Genomic DNA, 19,134 nt, shown 5'->3' on the forward strand with positions numbered 1-19,134 from the left:
GCAGCCTGGGGGGGTTTGCTTGCAAGAAGAGGGCCACCAGAGGAGGAGAAAACCACCTGAAGAGCAAAACGCCACCAAGAGGAGTGTCGCCCAGCTGATAGAAGGCCTCCTTGCAGCAAAACACAACTAGGAGGAGGTAGATGGCGACGTGGCAGCGACTAAAGAAGGCGCCTGCAGCAAACGCAAAGGTTGGAACCTGCAGGAAGAGCCGCCTGGCTGATGGTGAAGTTATGGCAGCAGTAGAAGAAAGGGGATGGTGTCTCTCTCTGAAAGCTCTCCTCTGTGCTCTCAGTTAGGTGATGATACCATGTGAGAGTGCGCAATGGAAGAAGAAACATGAACACAGAGGAAGAGAGAGAAAGTAGAAAATGAAGGAAGAAAATCTGCACTGACTGAAATGAATGCTGAATACAAAGGTGTGGACTGATCAGTTCCTGCATGCAGCCTGGAGCGTCAGTGAGGACACCAGATCAGGCTGGAAGCAATGGCAGCACCAATGCCAGAGTGGGAGAGTGTGCTGAAATCTGCAAGACAATGTAAGGGACTGATGGGGGGGCTGCTATATATAGCCCCCCAGCCTCCAAACTGGTCGACCTGGCCCAAAACTGGCCAACTGGCCGAAAACTGGCCGACTGTACCATAATGTCCAACCTACCCATAAAATGGGCCGACCTGTTTGAGTATGGTGTAGATGAAGGCTCAAGAATTCCCATTTTGATTTTCTCATTCAATAAATCAATCAGCTTTGGTAGGTGTGCTTTAGGCACTGGAATAGGTCGGAAATTCCATGGAATATGAGGAATAGTAAAAATCACCATAGGAGCAACAATATCAGGATTTACACATCCAATCTCATGCGGGAAAAAAGCAAATCCCCTTCCATGTCACTCAAGCATCTCTTGAAAGCATTGCTTCTCTATGGGTAGCAAGAAATCACCATTTCCAATTTTCAATTCAGCAAGAGTCTCTGCTGAAAATTTATCACCCAGGAGCTGACCGACTGGCCCAAGACAGGCTATTGATCAAATCGATGCATGGGAGCTGAAGATCTCGAAGAGGAGTGTGTTGTCTGTGACAAAACTTGCCAAGCATCATCCCCACGTGCTGCAGACCTTATGATTGGAGTCGAACAGGCCAGGGCGGCCTATTTCCAGCCCTTTTCTAGGCTGCATTTACTAGGGGAGATTTGCACTTTGCTCTTGGGTGGCCTCTACCAAGTTGGATGGTACCATTACTACACCTAGGTGGCATCAAACAAGTTGGGCGACCATTCTATTGGTTGGGGGACACCAAAATAGACGTGTGTTGTCTACAGACAGCCCTTGGCATATGTGCTACAGAACCAGGCCCTATTTACTTGCGTTTTTGTGCAGATAGCTCCCGGCACACTTGCTGCAAGAATAGACCTTGCATTGTTTGCATTTTCAGCAGGGAATCTCCCCTGAAACTATGTTTTGCTATTGGGCAGTCTCCTTTCTACAAGGCAGCAACCTTTAAGACTAGGCGGGAGCTCTTCTCAGCTGGGCAGCACTGTTCTCTGTTGGGCGGCTTGTTTACAGGTGGACAACATCCTTTCTCTGCTGCATTTCAAATTGGCTAGTCCTTTTTGACCAGGGCGACTTCTTTTCAGTACTGGGCGGTCTCTTTTTCAGGTAGCAGCAGGGCAGATTTGCGTTTATTGAGGTACACCATTTCCAAATACTTCTAGTACATTACTAACCCCTTGATTGGCTGCAATTACAGCTTGAAAACTTGTTTTTCTCTGCATTGGTATTGTGTGCTCCATTCGGCATTAGATACTCCCTGTCTACCTTGCTCCAATCAGTCTTCCTCAATATTGTGGCCTGATGGACTCCTATTATCCCAAGGATACATCTTATTGGTCACCTTTATTCCTATGGCAGCATCTTCTTTGTTTTCTTGTAGGTATTTCTTGAAGGACATTTATGGCTGACGTATATGCTATGGACAATTGTGTGGTTCAGGATCATTTAGACCGACTGCCATCTTATTACTATTTCCCGTTATATTCTCTTGGGGCTTCTAGTCTCCGATTTGCATTGATGGCGTCTCTTGAGCTTGTGCCGGTTCTACCCTCTCTCTCCATATCGTGATGGTGTGATCACGGATTCGGAAGCTTTATGGGATTGGTTGAATGTTGGAGCCCACTCTTCTCTCTTTTGAGTTGTATAGATTTTGTGCTCATGCATATTCGACATCTTCGCACCGCTACAGAGATTTGGAGGAGATTGGTATCTCTTTTCCATATCCAGACATTTGAACATCCCTTATCTCTTGAGTTGAAGCTACGATAGCTCTTTGTCACTCGCAAATTCCCCTACGATGAGGGATCACATCTTAGGATGGAGGAGATTTAGGACGAGTTTTCATTCCTTGGTCCAGACATTTCTTCAAAGGACCTAACTGTGATACTTCTCTCACATCTTTGTCATTGACATATGATGTGTCCTACATGAGTTTGTCACTTCTCATAAGCTGGGAGACTCTCACTTGAAAAGAGCTAGTTCCATTGGTGCTTGAGGAGAATGCATGTCTTAGTAAGTCAGTTTTGTTGGGTTTGACTCACACCTATGCTCACAGAGGAGTGTTGGTGATTCTTAGTAGAACACTAGGGCACTTTTTACTCTCCTTACGAGAGGTTTTTCCCCCCAGATTTATTCTCTTTTATTTTATGTACCTATGTTATACAGTTTGGGCACTTATCGTGTTTTGCACCTTTTGGGTGTGAACACACTTTAGCAACCCTAAGGTTTAAGGGTTGTACTTTGTACTTGCACCTTACACTCTTTGATTATTGGATCAATAGTTGTGTCTTCACTCTCACACACTCTCTTTACTGTCATCTGACCTTTGATGTTTATGTATTCTCTCACCTCTCACATTTGGTATCAGAGCGCAGCTGAGCTTGAGGCCAACTCAAGGCCACCACTAGTTGAGCCGCCACTCGCAGTGATAGCAACTCAAGAACAGCGCCTCTAGCAGTGGCCTGCTGCTAGCCCAACGGTTGCCAATTTTTCTACTTTGCCATTTTGGCTTGTGCCACCACGAAGGTAGCTCTTCGTCTCCTTGCCCGCCGCTTGTCTGACAAGCATGCCACCAATGCCCACCACTTGAGACTGACCCCTGTCAGTTCCTTGTGCACCTGCCCGAGGCAACGCCTTTGTTAGTGCTGCCACCTTAGTGCCAATGCCGCTTGGCCGCCTTGGTCTTGTGTTCCGCCAGCCCGCCAATCCAACTCCTTGCCTCTCCTATAAGGCTCTTGCCCCTGCAACCTGGTTTGCACCGCCACCAGCTCCTGAAGGTCCGCCTTAAGTCACCTCCAATGCCAAAGCCACTAGCTGAGCTGCGAGCTCAGCCACCCGAATTAGAGGTTTAAAAGAAAAATGAAAAATTTTAAATTTTTTATTTAGATTTAATCTTGTAAAAGGAACTTGTGCTTGGGCAGCATATCTCTATTTGTGCAAGTGTCTGGGACACAATTATTGCAAAGATTTTGTGAATTTTGAATTAGAAATTTGGGGCTTTTGATGTCAACTTAGAGATTGGCAAACGTACATCAATGAGACAGTCTATAATAGACTGAATTTGTGCATTTTGGAACAAGAAATTTTGGGGATTTTACATTTTTAGTGATGTTGAGCATTGTTTGTACCTTGGATAGTGTGCACATTAGACAGTTTTTGACAGAGTGTGATTAGATTTTCTAATTACAGCAAGATGTTTGCTGTAATTTCTGAAAATTCTCAGATTTCCGATTGGTCTAGCTTGAAGTATTGCTCTTTTGCTCTTTTGCTCTTTGATTAGTGACATTTACCATTGCCAATTAGGGAGGTGATGTATTCACTTATGTGTCCAAGAAGGATAGGTTGGATGGCAACAACTATTCTGTATGGTCTTTTATGATGAAAAATGTGCTGATTGCAAAGAATCTTTGGGATTATGTTAGTGGTGGTAAAGAAGTTCGCCTTGGAGTTCTGGCTCCTGCTACACCTCCAGGAGGATGTGGACAAAGGCCTACTCAGCCCGCTCTAGCTCGGTCACTTCCCCAGAGATCAGTAGCACAAAAGGCTTGGGACACACGGCATGCTCATGCATTGTCGTTGATTGCATTGGCAGTTTAGCGGTCTATCATTCCACACATTTGGTCTGTAGCTTCTTCACAAGAAGCATGGTTGACCTTTGAGCAGATGTTTGCTAGAAAAAATGAGACAGGCATCTCTTTCTTGAAGAAAGAGCTTGAGACTGTGAAGATGAATGAAGGTGATTCTATGTAGGATATCTTATTAAAATTCAGGACTTACGTGAGCAGCTTATGAATGTAGATGAAACTATTCGTATGCAGAGTTGATCTCTACTACTTTGAATTTATTGTTGCTGTCATGAGCATATGTATTTTTGAAACGTCACTTAACATGTGGATTAATTTTTAATCACATGGTTAAGCAAATGTTGCTTATGTGAAAACTGAAATGCACACTTTACGATATAATCTTGGACATTGGACACCCTGTTGGCCCCAAAATTGACGCCCCTTTCGGTATTTATTTAACTTAATTGAAGAAGTTGATGTACAATGGGATTCTCCCAATCCCTTTCGGTATTCCAACTTCCCTTGCTGTCCAAAATGACTAGCAAGTCTTCAATTTGATTTGCCCTTTGATTCGGGCAATCATTTGCCTTTCACTCGCTTTGATGGAGATGGAAAATGCCTCAAATTCATTGATTTGCTGGTCCCTCCACTTGAATTTGAGTAAAAACAACTTCAGCCTTGTTGAATCCAAGTCTTGGAGCTTCCAATTTTTGGCATGCTTCTCAAGGTTGTTACCTCTAATTTATACTCTGCAGATTAGGGTTTTACAGCAAAGAAATTGGAAATTTCTTAGCCTCTGGTGATCTCAATGCTGTAATCTTTGGAGCAAGGTTGTAGAAAGGTTGGGAGATGAGTGAGAATGCAAAGGAGAGAGAAAATTCAGACTTTCTTTGTGAAAAACTAAAGAAAATATGTCATTTACTGCTATTACATTGTCTCAACAGCTTACAGATGCAAATAACTGAAAAAAATCAGTCATTTACTGTTGCTGCCTTGTCTCAACAGCCTGTAGATGCCATCACCTGCTATTGATTGGTTTTCTCCTACCCTTGGTTGCCTTAGAAGCTTCTCCAATGGTTGCAAATTAGACCAGCAGTATCTCCTCCCTTTCTCTTGCAGGCTCAATCTACTCAAATGCCTCTCTCCAGCCTCTAAAGACGTTTTTCAATCTGCATGGGCATTTTTGACAAGTGGCAACCTTCCCAAATGGTTTTTTCAGCATTATCCATAATTAAATATTAATTTTCAGTAAATAAATACTGAAAATTAATCTAATAATTATTTCGGTGCCTTGAAAAATAATCTGACTGGCCAATAATTAAATTGAGGGTAGCAAGAAGGTACCATCTATTCTACAAACTAAGGATAAGATCTTTGAGGCTGATCATTATGTGGAAAACTTGGATGTAGCCTATGCAAAGATAAAATATGCACTTTAGAGATCCCAAGAAAAGTAAAAGAGGGCAACTGATCACCACAGATGTGCTTTACAGTTCGTAGAGGGTGATTATGTATTACTACGTTTTGAAAAGGCAAGGTTGAAAAAGATAAAAGGAAGAGAAAGATTGTATCTGAAGTTGAGTATGAGATACTATGGGCCTTTCCAAGTATTGGAGAAGATCAGTGATGTGGCATATCGGCTGAAATTACCTCCACATTGGCGGATACACAATGCCTTTCATGTCAGTTTGTTGAGGCTTTTTCATGCTGATGTGCTAGAGGATATGTCTGCTGAAATTCAACCTAAGGTCCTGAGCAAATTTTGGCACATAAGGAAAGAAATGTCAAAGGTAAAGTTTAGAGGAGATACTTGGTGAAATCTCAAAATTATTCACCAATGGATGCCAAATGAATGGAAGAGGATGACTTGACAGACCATTCTCAATTGTTGCAGCTTTATCTAGATGTCTTTCAGTTAGAGCCGACTTTAGTTCGGGCTCCGTCAGGTTCAGCAGAGCAAGGGTTCGGAGTATCGCCTGATACTCAAGGGGGAGGTAGCAATTTTTCTCCTCCAGTTATGGACAGCTCTCGTATGTAGTGGATCTTGGATGTATTTAACATACATCCAAGGTATAGTGTTGATAGTATATTTGCCATGAGATTACTACTTAGTGTACTAGTCACTGTGAGATGTATGCAGATGAGTATGAGTTTCACCCGGGCACTGGAACTATACTTTTACATCAGCTTATGATCAAATTGGCATGAATTTTGTCCCAATTTTGAGATAAAAATTCAGATAAGTTTCATCTCATTTTTTGATAAGCTTGAGAACCATATATGGGTATTTTTGAGATCAATTTTGCGTCAATTTTTGCATTGATTATAGGTCAATTTTTACAATGAGTTTGTGATTAGTTTGGGGTCACATTTGCATCAGTTTGTGATCAGTTCTGAGATCAGCAAATGATCAGTTTATGATTCGATTATACTCAGTTTTCAATGGTTTACATCTGGCTCCATGGACAATATATGTTATGATGCCATTGATATTTTAGCCATGTTTTATGCTTGGTTATGCTATGCTATGGTTTGATTTTGCTAGATGAGTTAAGCTCATGAGAAATAGACATATCACATGATTATCTAGCAATGTTTTAAAGATTCTTTAAGAGTCTTATGCTATGTTATGATTGACTGGTAATTTTCAGCATGTGTTGGGCATATGGAATAGTTGAGCAACAATGCGCAATGTTGTGTTAACTATAATGCCTTGTGGGAATTCCAATCCACTATTTTGCTTTGATGCATTTGACAGTGCAATCGAGGACTATGGTAAAGATTTTAAGGGGGAGGGATGTCATGAGAACATGTATTTTTGAAACCTCACTTAACATATGGATTAATTTTTAATCACATAGTTAAGTAAATGTTGCACATGTGAGGTGTAACTAGGGTTAGAATAAATTTACAAGCCCAAGACTCCAGGAAATCACGGGATGCCAAAGGCAAAAGTTGGCCTAGGTCATTCATTTGGCCATAAGTATCAGTTGTTTGGTGATACTAAAGAAGTAGCGTTTAATGGTATCTAATGCTAATCTACTGGACAAAGATGGCGTAACGACACTCGGGAATAGAAGTTGCCTAGTCAATTTAATTATTGGCCAGTCAGATTATTTTTCAGGGCGCCGAAATAATTATTAGATTAATTTTCAGTATTTAAAGACTGAAAATTAATATTTAATTATGGATAATGTTGGAAAAATTATTTGGGAAGGTTGTCACTTGTCAAAAATGCCCATGCAAGATTGAAAAACGTCTTTAGAGGCTGGAGAGAGTCATTTTAGTGGATTCAGCCTGCAAGAGAGAGAGAGGAGATGTTGTTGGTCTGATTTGCAGCCATTGGAGGAACTTCTGAGGTAGCCAAGGGCAGGAGAAGACCAATCAATAGTAGATGACAGCATCTATAGGCTGTTGAGACAAGGCAACATCAGTAAATACCTGATTTTCTTTAGTTTTTTGCATCTATAAGCTGTCGAGACAATGCAACAGTAGTAAATGACAGATTTTCTTCAATTCTTCACAAAGAAAGTCTGAATTTTCTCTCTCCTTTGCATTCTCTTTAATCTCTCAATCATTCTATAATCTTGCTTCAAAGATTATAGCATTGAGATCACCAGAGGCTAAGAAATTTTAGATTTCTCTGTTGTAAAACCCTAATGTGCAATAGAAATTAGGGTTTAGCAACAACCTCGGGAAGCGTGCCAGAAATTGGAAGCTCCAAGACTTGGATTCAACAAGGCTGAAGTTGTTTTTAGTCAAATTCAAGTGGAGGGACTAGCAAATAAATGAATTTGGGGCATTTTTCATCTCCATCAAAGCGGATGAAGGCCAATTGATTGCTCGGATCAAGGGGCAAATCAGATTGAAGACTTGCTGGTCATTTTGGACAGCAAGAGAAGTTGGAATACTGAAAGAGATTGGGAGAATCCCATTGGAATACCAAAAGGGAAGGACAAGGGCAGCCAAGCTAAAAATGCTTGGTAGAGCTTTGGGACTTTAGGTACTTCACAGAGTAGCAAGAAACAGGGGGGCACACAGGCCAAGAAGGGAAAGTGCCACTATTGCAAGAAGCTTGGTCACTACATCACAGAATGTAGGAAGTGCATAGCCAAGGTATCAGGGATGTCTATTTCTGATGCACCTTCTACTGCTACTGAGTTTATGTCTTTTGTTGCAAACCATGACTATTGTTTCTACACTTGCAATTATGACTCTTCTTGGGCTGATAGAGCATTTAGCTCTATTGAGAATGTGAGCACTTGGTTATTTGATAATTGTGCTTCTAGGCATATCACATCCCGTAGGGATTTGTTTTCCTCCGTTATTGTAGCTCCTGTTGGCAAGTCTGTGCAGTGTGCCAACAATGCATCATACCCTGTTAGAGATATTGGGGAGATTGTGTTGACAACCATTGATGGCTCTATGTTGCGTTTGCAGGATGCATTATTTATACCAAGTATAAAGAAGAATTTGTTGTCTATTTCTTCTTTGGTAAAGTGTGGTCTACAAGTCATATTTGATGATGACCGATGTATAGTGAGAGATAAAGAACACATGACTTTGGTTTTGACTGGCACTTTATGTCATGGACTATATGAGTTGGATGCTTATTCAGTTGATTAGTCGGTCTATCTAGCATCTACTCTTATTTTTGCTATGTCACAGGTAGAGTTATGGCATGCTTGCATGGGGCATGTTAACTATGAAAGCTTGATGCTTATGCATCGTACATAGATGCTTATTAATGACTTACCTCTCTTGGAGAGACCTCGTGAGCATATATGTGAGGGATGCATTTTGGAAAAAATGCATAATTTTTCATTTCCTCGTGATGTTGCTTTTAGAGCAACTGCCAGATTATAGATTGTGCATTTGGATGTATGTGGCCCTATGTAGACAAAGCCATTGGGTGGCAGTTACTTTTTTGTCACTTTCATTGATGACTTTACTCGTTTTTGTTGAGTCTACTCTTTGATGAAAAAGTCAAAGGTGTATGATGCATTTTTGGCTTTTATAGCACTTGCTGAAAATCAAATCTGGTTGCAGGATTAAGACTCTCCGTTTGGACCAAGGGGGGGAATACACGTCTTTCATACTGAATACTCTTTTGAAGTAGAAAGGCATTGTCCATCAGTACACTACTGCTTATACTCCACAGCAAAATGGGGTTGCAAAAAGGAAGAATCAGTCACTCATGGAGATGGCTAGATGTATGTTGAAAGCAAAGAGTTTGACACATAGTTTTTGAACGGAAGCAATTATGTGTGCTTGCCATATTTTGAACAGGTGCTCTACCAAGGCATTAAAGAACGTCATGCCTTTTGAGGCTTGGGATAGCTGGAAACCTTATGTTGGACATTTTCGTACTTTTGGTTGTCTTGCATATGCTCACATTCCCAAGTTACTAAGAAAGAAGTTGGACAACAAGGCTGTTAAGTGCATTTTTGTGGGGTATAGCAGTGAGAGCAAAGGATATAGATTGTTTGATCCTGTCTCTAAGAAGGTATTTGTTAGTAGGGATGTGGTTTTTGATGAAAATTATCCCTTGTTGGTTTTGATACATATGAAGTTGCCAATGATGTATTTGAAGGGTTGCTGCCCATTTCTTTTGGTGATACAATTGAAGCTTCAACAAGTGAACATAATGTTCAGCCAGCTGCCTCATTGAGTAATGCAAAAAATCAGCCTATGGCTGATCTGGATATTCAGGAAGATGCTGAATTTGAAGTTTAGCAGGAGCTTGAACATAGTCAGGAAGCTAGGTAAATGCCTAGATGGTACTTGCAAACTATAAAATATAGTCGTTTGGATGCTCCTATTGCTGGTCGTACTAGAAGACAAGCTCATTTGCATGATGGTGCAGATACAATGGAGTTTGTTATGGCAGCACAAACACTTGATGATGAGCCTGAATGTTTTCAGGATGCACAACATAGTGTGCATTGGATGGTAGTAATTTAAGTTGAGTTTGATTCTATCATAAAGAATCAAACATGGGATTTAGTGACCTTGTATATTGGGAAGAAAGCCATTGGTACAAATTAGGTCTATTAGCTGAAAAGGAATGTAGATGGATCCATTAACAAATATAAGGCCAGGCTTGTGGCCAAAGGCTATGCTAAAAAGAAAGGCATTGACTGTGAGGAGACATTTGCTCCTACATCCTGCATGACTACCATTCGATCTATGGTTGCTTTGGCTGCCCATTATGGTTGGATTGTGAACCATCTTGATATTAAATACTTGGTATGCAAGCTGAAAAAGGCTTTGTATGGTTTGAAGCAAGCTCCCCAAGCTTGGCATGCAAAAATTGATGCCTTTTTACTCAGCCAAGGGTTCATTAACAGCTCATCAAAGTCTAAACTTTATGTATGTAAAGAGCGGGGATCCTTGCTATTCATATGCCTTTATGTTGATGATCTTTTGCTCATAGTTGCAGCAAACTTTTGAGATGTCAGACTTAGGGCCTTTGCACTATTATTTGGGCATTTAGTTCATTCATGATGCTAGAGACATTGGATTGTCACAATCTAGATACATTGCTAGACTTCTTGAGAGATTTGGCTTAGAGGATTGCAAGCCAGTTTGTATACCAATGGAGATTGGACTCAAGTTGTCCTTGTATGATGACAATGATTTGTTTGATATCCATACATATACTCTAGCAGTTGGATGTCTCATTTACTTATGCAACACAAGGCCAGACATTCAATTTGCAGTTTCAGCCCTGAGCAGATATATGCACTACCCACGCATGTCACATTGGCAAGCTGTAAAGCATGTTTTTCGTTACTTGCAAGGTGCTAGGACTCTTAGATTGTGTTATGCCAAGGGGGGTCCATTGCAACATGCTTATAGTGATTCAGATTGGGCTGGTGATTTTGATTCTCATCACTCTACTAGTGGTAATTGTTTCTTTCTTGGCTCATCTTGCATCTCTTGGCTTAGCAAGAAATAATCCACTGTTGTCACATTGTCATGTGAAGCTGAATACAATGCAATTTTCACCACCACAGTTGAATGTGTATGGCTGAGACGTTTGTTGGCTGATTTAGATGTATTTGTCACGGAGCCTACTCCTTTGTTTATTGACAGTCGAAGTGCCATTGCAGTGGCACAAAACATAGTGTTTCATGCATGCAAGAAACACATAGAGATCCACTATCACTTTGTCAGAGAGAGGCTACATGTAGAAGATAGTAGCCTTGTCTAGTGTCCTACCACCAATAATGTGACATATATTTTTACCAAAGCTCTTTCTCATGACAAATTTGAAGCATTATTCAATGCTTTAAATTCGATCTCCTTTGGTGGATGATCCTTGTATATTGATCACTCTTCACTCCAGGGGGGGGTTGTTGGGTTTAACTCACGCTTACGCTCATAGAGGAGTGTCGGTGGTCCTCAACAGGACACTAGGGCACTTTTTACTCTCCTTACAAGAGGTTTTTTTTCCTAGATTTATTCTCAATTATTTTATGTGCCTATGTTACACAATTTGGACACTTATCGTGTTTTGCACCTTTTGAACACACTTTAGCAACCCTAAGGTTTAAGGGTTTTACTTTGTACTTGCAACTTACATTCTTGATTATTGAATTGGGAGTTGTATTTACTCTCACACACTCTCTTCACTGTCAATTGTACTCTCAGCTTCTACTGAGCTTTGAACTCTCTGCATTCTCTCACCTCTCACAAGTTTATTGTGGAGCTTGTGCACATGGCCGTGCTTATGGAGTTTTATCTATAGGTGTAGGAAAATCCGAGCAGAGAAAAGGAAAGAGGAAGAAGTTGGAGTCATCTTTCGACTCCGATATAGATTTTGTTGGGAAGTGTAGAGGATATTCCATATGTTCTCATTGTGGAAAGACCTTGCACCTTGAGGAGAAGTGTTGGAGGACATACCCTCACCTTTATCCGGGAGCGAAGGGTGGATCTACATCGGAGCCTTCGTCTACCTCTACTTCGTCACCTGCTATTTCCACTGAGTCAGTGTTTCTACACATTTATTAGGTGGAGGGTCCTTCTTTGATTGTCTCTTACTTTGAGTAGCCTTGGCTCATTGCTAGTGGTGCATCGAGTACTTTGACTCTCAGATCAATTAGCTAAAACTTCAGGAGTAGTGAAAGATATAGGCTGTTGAGGCTGTCCGTTTGCCACATGTCAAGAAGCCATTGGGGTAGATAGAGTAGATGGTGCAATAGTGGGAGGCATAGCCCCACTGGATTGGGCAGTCGGAGTGGAGGCAATTTGTAGGAGTCTGCTATGGTTTTTTAGAGGGAAGACCATGGGCCTTGGTATGATACTTCTCGTCCACATGGCTCGACCTATAGCAGTGTGTGTAAAGCCTATTTTTTTTAGGAAGTTATTCCCAGATGGATTCTATTTCTTTGGTTTCGTCTAAGCAAGAGGCATCACCCTTTTATTGGCTTGCCTTCGCATCTTGCGAGTTCTTGCCATTGTTGGTTTTCCCTCTTGAAGAAAAGACAATCAATCCCCTTTGCATAGAGTAAGGCTGTGTAGAGGCCTTTTTGTGGACTTCATTGTGCAGCTGTACGTAAGACAAGAATTGCCACTAAAAACTCATAGAAGGTCGGCAATCTAGGTAGTGAGGTAATGTGCTGGATAAAATGGAAGTATTTGTTGGGCAACTTGTTCAAGAAGAATGTGACTTGATTGTCGTCTGACTTCGGGGAGCCAGTAGTGGCAAACTCAGTAGGTAATCATTGAGATTTGGCCAACTTGACTTTCAGATCATCCCCTTAATGGAAAACTCTTGAAGCTCAAAATCGAGATTGATACATGTGCAATCTCGCCCCACGTAGTGGTCAATGAGATGACTCTTACACTTAGATTAGAGGAAAAAATGTTGTAATTGAGAGTGGAACTCAAGAAGTAACCCTTGCATTAACTCAACATTGGTTGTGGCATTGTGGGCTCTCCATTGACGGATGAGATTAGGGTGAGCTAATCGAGGGTCTGGCATAGGTTCTAGACCAACGATGAGGTTCCAAAGTCCCTAAGATTCAAGCACTTGTTGCATGAAGTTCGACCAAGTGGTGAAATTCGACCCGTTAAAACGAGTCTTATCCATGAAGGTGGTCTTGGCCATTGCAATAGGAGTGGTAGTGCTAAGAGATGGATGAGGTGTGTAATGGGGGTAGGGTGTATATGGGAGATAGGATGGGGGAGTGGAGTACACTAGCGAAGTAATCCCAGAGTGCCCACCATGCATACGAGAAGTGTGCATAGTGGATCCAAATGTGGGTATGGGTTGACTGGGTATGGGCATGGTAACTGCACGAGCCTATGGTGGAGGGATAGGGACACATGGAGCAGAGTATGGGAACCCTTGCATAGGAGTGACCCATGAAGTGTGAGATGACATATCATAAGCAGAGGATGGAAATCCCTGTGTTTGAGAGGTCAAAGGAGATAGGTGACTAGGAGTAGTGAGGGGGATGCCCATCACAGCTGTCCCAATGGAAAATGATGTGATCACTAACAGAAAGGTGGAGGGGACTGTAGTAAAGGGTGGAATGCCTTGTGACTTTGCCCCATGGTGCAAAGTGGCTTGAGGGTAAGTGGAGGATACAGTGTTAAAGGGTGGCATTCCCCTGAACGATGTACCGTGATGTGAAGGGGTAGGAAAGTATGAGTATGGAACGGACAATGAGAATGTGTTAGGAGTGGAAACGGAGGTTCCAAGTCCCAATGTGGAGGATGCAGATGTGGAGTGTAATCCAAGGTTTTGGAGTGAAGAAGTGACAAAATTGAGCTGTGGGCTGGAAGAGGTGGGTGGGATACGAGGGATTTGAGAAGAGTGGCTTACATTCTTAGATGAAATAGAATATGTAGATATGTGTGATGAAGGATGCCTACTTCGAGAGCCCCCTCTATTGATGTTTACATACAAAAAATTATTAGGATCCTACACAATAGGAGAAATAGGAGAGGGTTTTGATTCATGCGACTCAAAGGGGTTGTACGAACTTGACACTGGGCTTGGCTGAAATGAAGAAGGTGGGTTGTCCACTGTCTCAAATGTTGTATGTCCTCCATGATCAGGGAGATAACTAACCTTACCAACTGGTTTGGTGTAAGATTGACTATACGTGATGCATAAGTACTCTTCAAAATCCTTTGTCCTGAGATTGAAATTTGGAATAGGAGAAAACCAAGAAGGTGAAGGCAAAGGTGGGGTGTTGTCTTCCTCGTTGAGTCCATAATGCCTCCTCAAGGTCTCCAGTAATGGAGAAGCCATGATTAGACATCATGGGGTCTCAAGCAGAAGGTGACTAAGGCATTGTGATTTGGTTATGAGTCGTTTGTATGCCTTGCACAAAACCTGGCACTCCACAATATCCGCAGGATATTCTTTACAAGAGCACCAACTTTGATACCATGTGAAGAAACTGCCAAAGTTTGCACTGAGGAAACACAAAGTGGACGACCATGATAGAAACACAAAGACACAAATAGTGACGTGTAAAACTCATCAAGATTTTATAGGGAACTCATGGTACCCTATTGTCTAAGATGTCAAGAAAGAAAGAGCACACCAAATCTTGATGATATGGTCCAATGTTGATAGAGTGTTTGATGCTGAGGCAGAGGCTCAATCTCAGGAGCATGGATATGCCAAAAGTCCCTTCCAATCTTCAAGAATTTGGTCAAGAAGACTTGCTGCCTTGTTTTACCGTAGTAAAATTTGAGAAGAACTTCAAATGATAGAAAACAATGCCTCAATCTTGGACCATTGATGAATGCTGAAGCTTCAAGAGGATATCCAGGAGAGGAGATTGAGCCAAAAGCCCTTTCAAATGACCAAAATTAGACCAAAGAAAGCTTGCTGTTCTTTAACTCCATGTCTAGGGTTCTGAAGCTCCATGAAAGCTCAAGAAAAGGAATCTTGTCTGATGCTTCAGTAGGAGAGATGTAGACTGATTAGAAAGTTTATTCAAGCTCTAGGCAAGCTTTAATGAAGATGTAAGACTGCTGGCCTGTGTAATACAACAATAGGATGGGGACAATCTTGTATAAAGGTTGGAGAAAACCTTCATTGATGCTTAACTAAGCTTACCTTTGGTCTATCAAAAAATTTGGAGTCTTGTGATACCACAAATCAATCGACAATCAAATCATGTTGATGAAAGAGATGATTCATCATAGTAGACGACGCAATTTTTGCAGCCCATCCCTGCCATGTTAGCTGCCTAAACTCCCTTTGATCGGTGCTCAAAGTGCTTCAAATGATGTCAAGAAGAATGCTCAAGAGGTCTTTGACAATGAAAGGTTCATGGTTAAGGATATGAAACCTGAAGTTCCATGGAGATTGAAGGACCTTGAAGAAGAGGAAAGTAAGGGTTTCTTGAAAAGTAACTAGGTTTCTAGTCTCCTCCAAACTCAACAAGTGCCATTTTGTCTAGGTTACACCAAAATTAGTCTCTTGAAAGATCACGGCCTGCTAAAATAGCATCTTGACCACTATTTCTTCCACAACCTTGTTAGTAGTCTCCAAAATGATGATGGTTAAGAATGGTGAAGCTTGTCTAGCCATAGTTATGATGTGACCACACCCTATGACCAAGATCTAACTGGAATTCCTTGCTCAATGACTGCAACTAAATGCTGACATGAAAAGGGACTCTCTAACAAGATCAAAATTTAAGCTCTGATACCAATGTAAAAGAGCTAGACTCCATAGCCAAAAAAATACAAAATAGACTCAAGAAATTTATGGAAGCCATGATCAAGATTATCATAGCCTATGATCTAATTATTAATTTGAAGCAATATGCCAAGGAAATTGGTAATGGCAGCAAGGAACTCACCCCTTGCAATGGTGGAGCAAGGTACTCACCCCTTAGCTATGGTGGGAGGTCCACACAAGGAAGTCTCAAGAGAAATATTTGATTAATGGCAAAAAGATAATGGATATGTGTTTCACACAACCTTATATACCCCCCAGTCCTATGCTTCATTACACAATCTCATTTGTATAATGTAACATGCTTGAAGGAAGTTGCAACATTATAAACTTCAACCTGTTCCTAGCGATCTAATTTCTCATCAGAAGATAGGTCTAGCTAGTTTCTCTTTCCGAGTTTTGCAACAACTTCTCTAATGACTTTTTTGGTATTGCTAGGCCAAGCTCAAAGAATTACTCTGCATCAGTGGCAAAGGTTTAGTCATTAATGACTTTCCTAATGCATACAGGACGCGTGGATGTTTTCAGGTACTTTTTCCATACATCTTGAGAATTATTTCATCTCCCTCATATGGGTTAAAAGCTGACAAGAGGACTATTTTAGGGTGATAGGCTACTTGGTTACTACTTGGACTCATAAGCATGAAATGTTAGTTGCAGTCACGTGAGTTCTTGGCTAGATTGCACTTGTTATTGGGCTGTTAGGATTGTAGATTTTCTCTCGAACTACCATGGATCTTGTTGGCAGTCTGAAGGTGTGGTATGCAAGTGGTGGTGCACAAGGCTTTCACAATAGGGGAAAAAAGAATACAGAGCTGTCAGCATTGAATTGATAGGAGACTCAGTCTTACCATGTGGTACTGGCACAGCTGCATTTTAGTAGTTGGACCAACACTCCTAAGATTTTTACTCTGTTGGGCAGTTTTGTGTTTATTTGTCTGAATCATCCATTTCTACCTTGCTTTTGCAGGTTTTGGAGGATCTTTGCCAGAAAAAGTTACCTTTTTCACGTGTGCTCTCCCATGTCTGTGATACACTTAGATGCTCTTTGTATTGTAGCTCTGAAACATCTCCAAATAACGAGGTATTCTTCACTGCCCTTCTGTATGCTATTCTAAAGTTTAATGTGATGAAATTCTGAGCATTTCTTGTTTCCATACAGATGGAAACATACTTTGAGCTAGTTCATCGAATAGAAAGAGAGATTGCTGACATGGAAGCAGAAAATGCATCTTGGCAGGCTGGTGTACTAGCTCAACGAACTGGCCTGATTAGTGCAAGGGCAGAGTTGCAGGTTATCCCTTCAACATTTTGTTCATCGAATGTAGTAGATGAATGGTCAAGGTGTAAATATACCAGAAGTTATAACTGTAGGTTGCCAACTGAGTTTCCAAAATCTTCTTACGCAGGAATTGCGAGACGAGCTAGCAAAGGCAGAGTCAGCCAGTGATGACTTAAAACGAAAGATCTCATCAGCTGTTCAGGTCTTAAATTCTGAGAAAGAAAAGGTATGATCCAAGATTTGGTCAAGTTATGAATGTTTTTGAAGCGGCTACATTATGGGCATGCATTTGTATTTATAGTTGATTTGTCAGGGATATTGAAGGTAAATGGATTGCATACGAAAATAAAAACAATAAAGAGTGAGCTGAAGGATATCAGGAAGGAAGTGCGATGCGCCCAACTTGCTGAGGCTGCTAAGGTGCAGATTTTCTGCTGTAAATTAATATCGTAAGCACCTATCTGCCTCCATAGTTTGACTTGTCTCTCTCTTGTAAAGGCTAGCGAAATTGAAGACTATGAGAAGCTTAAGGCACTCTACATGCAACTGGTTCATGAATTTCAACGTACTCAGGCATTTCTTCATTCTTCACAGTGTGAGTTTGCTGAAAGGTACTTGGTAGCTCTTCCACATTTTCATCCGATTTTGTTTTCATGTATCATACACCAGAAGAATCTCATGGAAAATGTGCGTGGTGGTTTTTATCTTTGTAAGTGCTCCAAAGGCTGATCTGATAGCTGCAAAAGCAGAAATATTGGAGCTGTTGGATAAGATATCTGCAGTCCAAGCCCAAATCAGCACGTTTGAAGCTGAGACATGTCTCCTCACTCCAAGACCTCGCTGGGGTGGAGAAATTCCGGGTATGGATAAGCCCTTTGAGCTGTCAACGGCGCAACAAGTAGAGAGAGTTTGCAATGAAAACACTTTCTTATCTGGAAGTATATCGAGGCTACAAATTGATTTTGCTGCACTTGAGTCGGCCATATCATCCATTATGCCGGTAGGCATTTTGATTTGGCAAGCATTAGTATTATGGTTATTTAAACTCTATTGCTCGAGGGTGGGACAAATCTTTTGATTTTATGCTGACCGAGTGTATCTTATATCTTCAATGTCACTCAGTTGCAGGAACGTGGAAAAACAGACATTGGCACTGTTAACAAGCAGATAAAACAAAAGCCAGAGAGTGCTCAGAAAGGCCCAACTAACAGTAGGGAGGCCGGATGAGATTGGTGTACTTTTACTACAATTTGTTGTTAGAAACCTACTGTTGAAAAGGCGAATTCTGATCTTCCTGAGTAGATCCAGAAGTGAAGGACAGAGCTCAGGGTCTATAAATCAAGCTTCAAGGGAGAACTAGGCCTCTTTCATAAAATCAAGGTTTGTGGAGAAGTTGAGAACTAGGCATTTTTCTGGGTACTATGGGTGTCTGCATTCCAAACAAGAATGTGGACTGAGTTTTTATATGAAGTGTTGCTCCTCAGCCAATAATGAATGTAGACGTCCACAGAACTGTATGTATTTCCAATGATATACTTACCAAGCACACAACGCAATTGAACATTGATTTCCAAGTTCAAGTTTGGAAAGGGATCCTTGTGTCATGACCACAATACTAAGCATGACCATTTACCTACTTCACTGTAAAGTTGGCACCCTTCAAAATCTTTGTTTCATTTCTGTGAAAATTTTGAGGTTTCTTTCCTCCCAAATATATAAAAAATGTTTCAAAAATGGTTATGGTCTTTTGTCCACCTCTTATGTTTATTCAAATCAAATTGATGCTAGGTTTAGTACCGGATCTAATACAGAGGCCAAGGCCGAATTTTCAATTATTTCAATTATCCAGTTTATATTTGATTTTTTGTTTTCATTTACTTTTGTATATCGAAAAGTATACTTCAATTTACTTAATTTGTCTACACTCAGTAAACTTCGTCCTATATATTTGATAGAAAGCAATGCTTGATACTTGTAAACTCATATGCTTTCCCCTGGTTAGGAGAATCAGTTGAACGAGGACACCCA

The 19,134-nt window shown here is 41.1% G+C and overlaps 1 protein-coding gene across 2 annotated transcripts in view; it reads left to right on the forward strand.

Annotated features, from left to right (window-relative positions):
* The window catches only part of LOC148027494 (uncharacterized), a 59,123-nt gene extending 40,272 nt beyond the window's left edge, over positions 1-18,851 (forward strand). The window contains exons 2-9 of one of the 2 annotated variants that reach the window (XM_087688900.1): positions 16,263-16,352; positions 16,795-16,908; positions 16,987-17,118; positions 17,234-17,332; positions 17,431-17,526; positions 17,605-17,717; positions 17,821-18,106; positions 18,229-18,851. In XM_087688900.1, coding sequence (XP_087545026.1) covers positions 16,263-16,352; positions 16,795-16,908; positions 16,987-17,118; positions 17,234-17,332; positions 17,431-17,526; positions 17,605-17,717; positions 17,821-18,106; positions 18,229-18,333 — 1,035 coding nt within the window. In that variant the 3' untranslated portion in view covers positions 18,334-18,851. Of the gene's footprint in view, positions 1-16,262; positions 16,353-16,794; positions 16,909-16,986; positions 17,119-17,233; positions 17,333-17,430; positions 17,527-17,604; positions 17,718-17,820; positions 18,107-18,228 lie in introns of those variants that run through there. The other variant, XM_087688901.1, reaches the window with a different exon arrangement.
* Positions 18,852-19,134: the final 283 nt, after the last annotated feature.

The sequence above is a fragment of the Lygodium microphyllum genome, chromosome 12, assembly GCF_053477565.2.
Source record: "Lygodium microphyllum isolate KBCC chromosome 12, Lygodium_microphyllum_v1.1.10, whole genome shotgun sequence".
Classification (NCBI taxonomy): domain Eukaryota; kingdom Viridiplantae; phylum Streptophyta; class Polypodiopsida; order Schizaeales; family Lygodiaceae; genus Lygodium; species Lygodium microphyllum.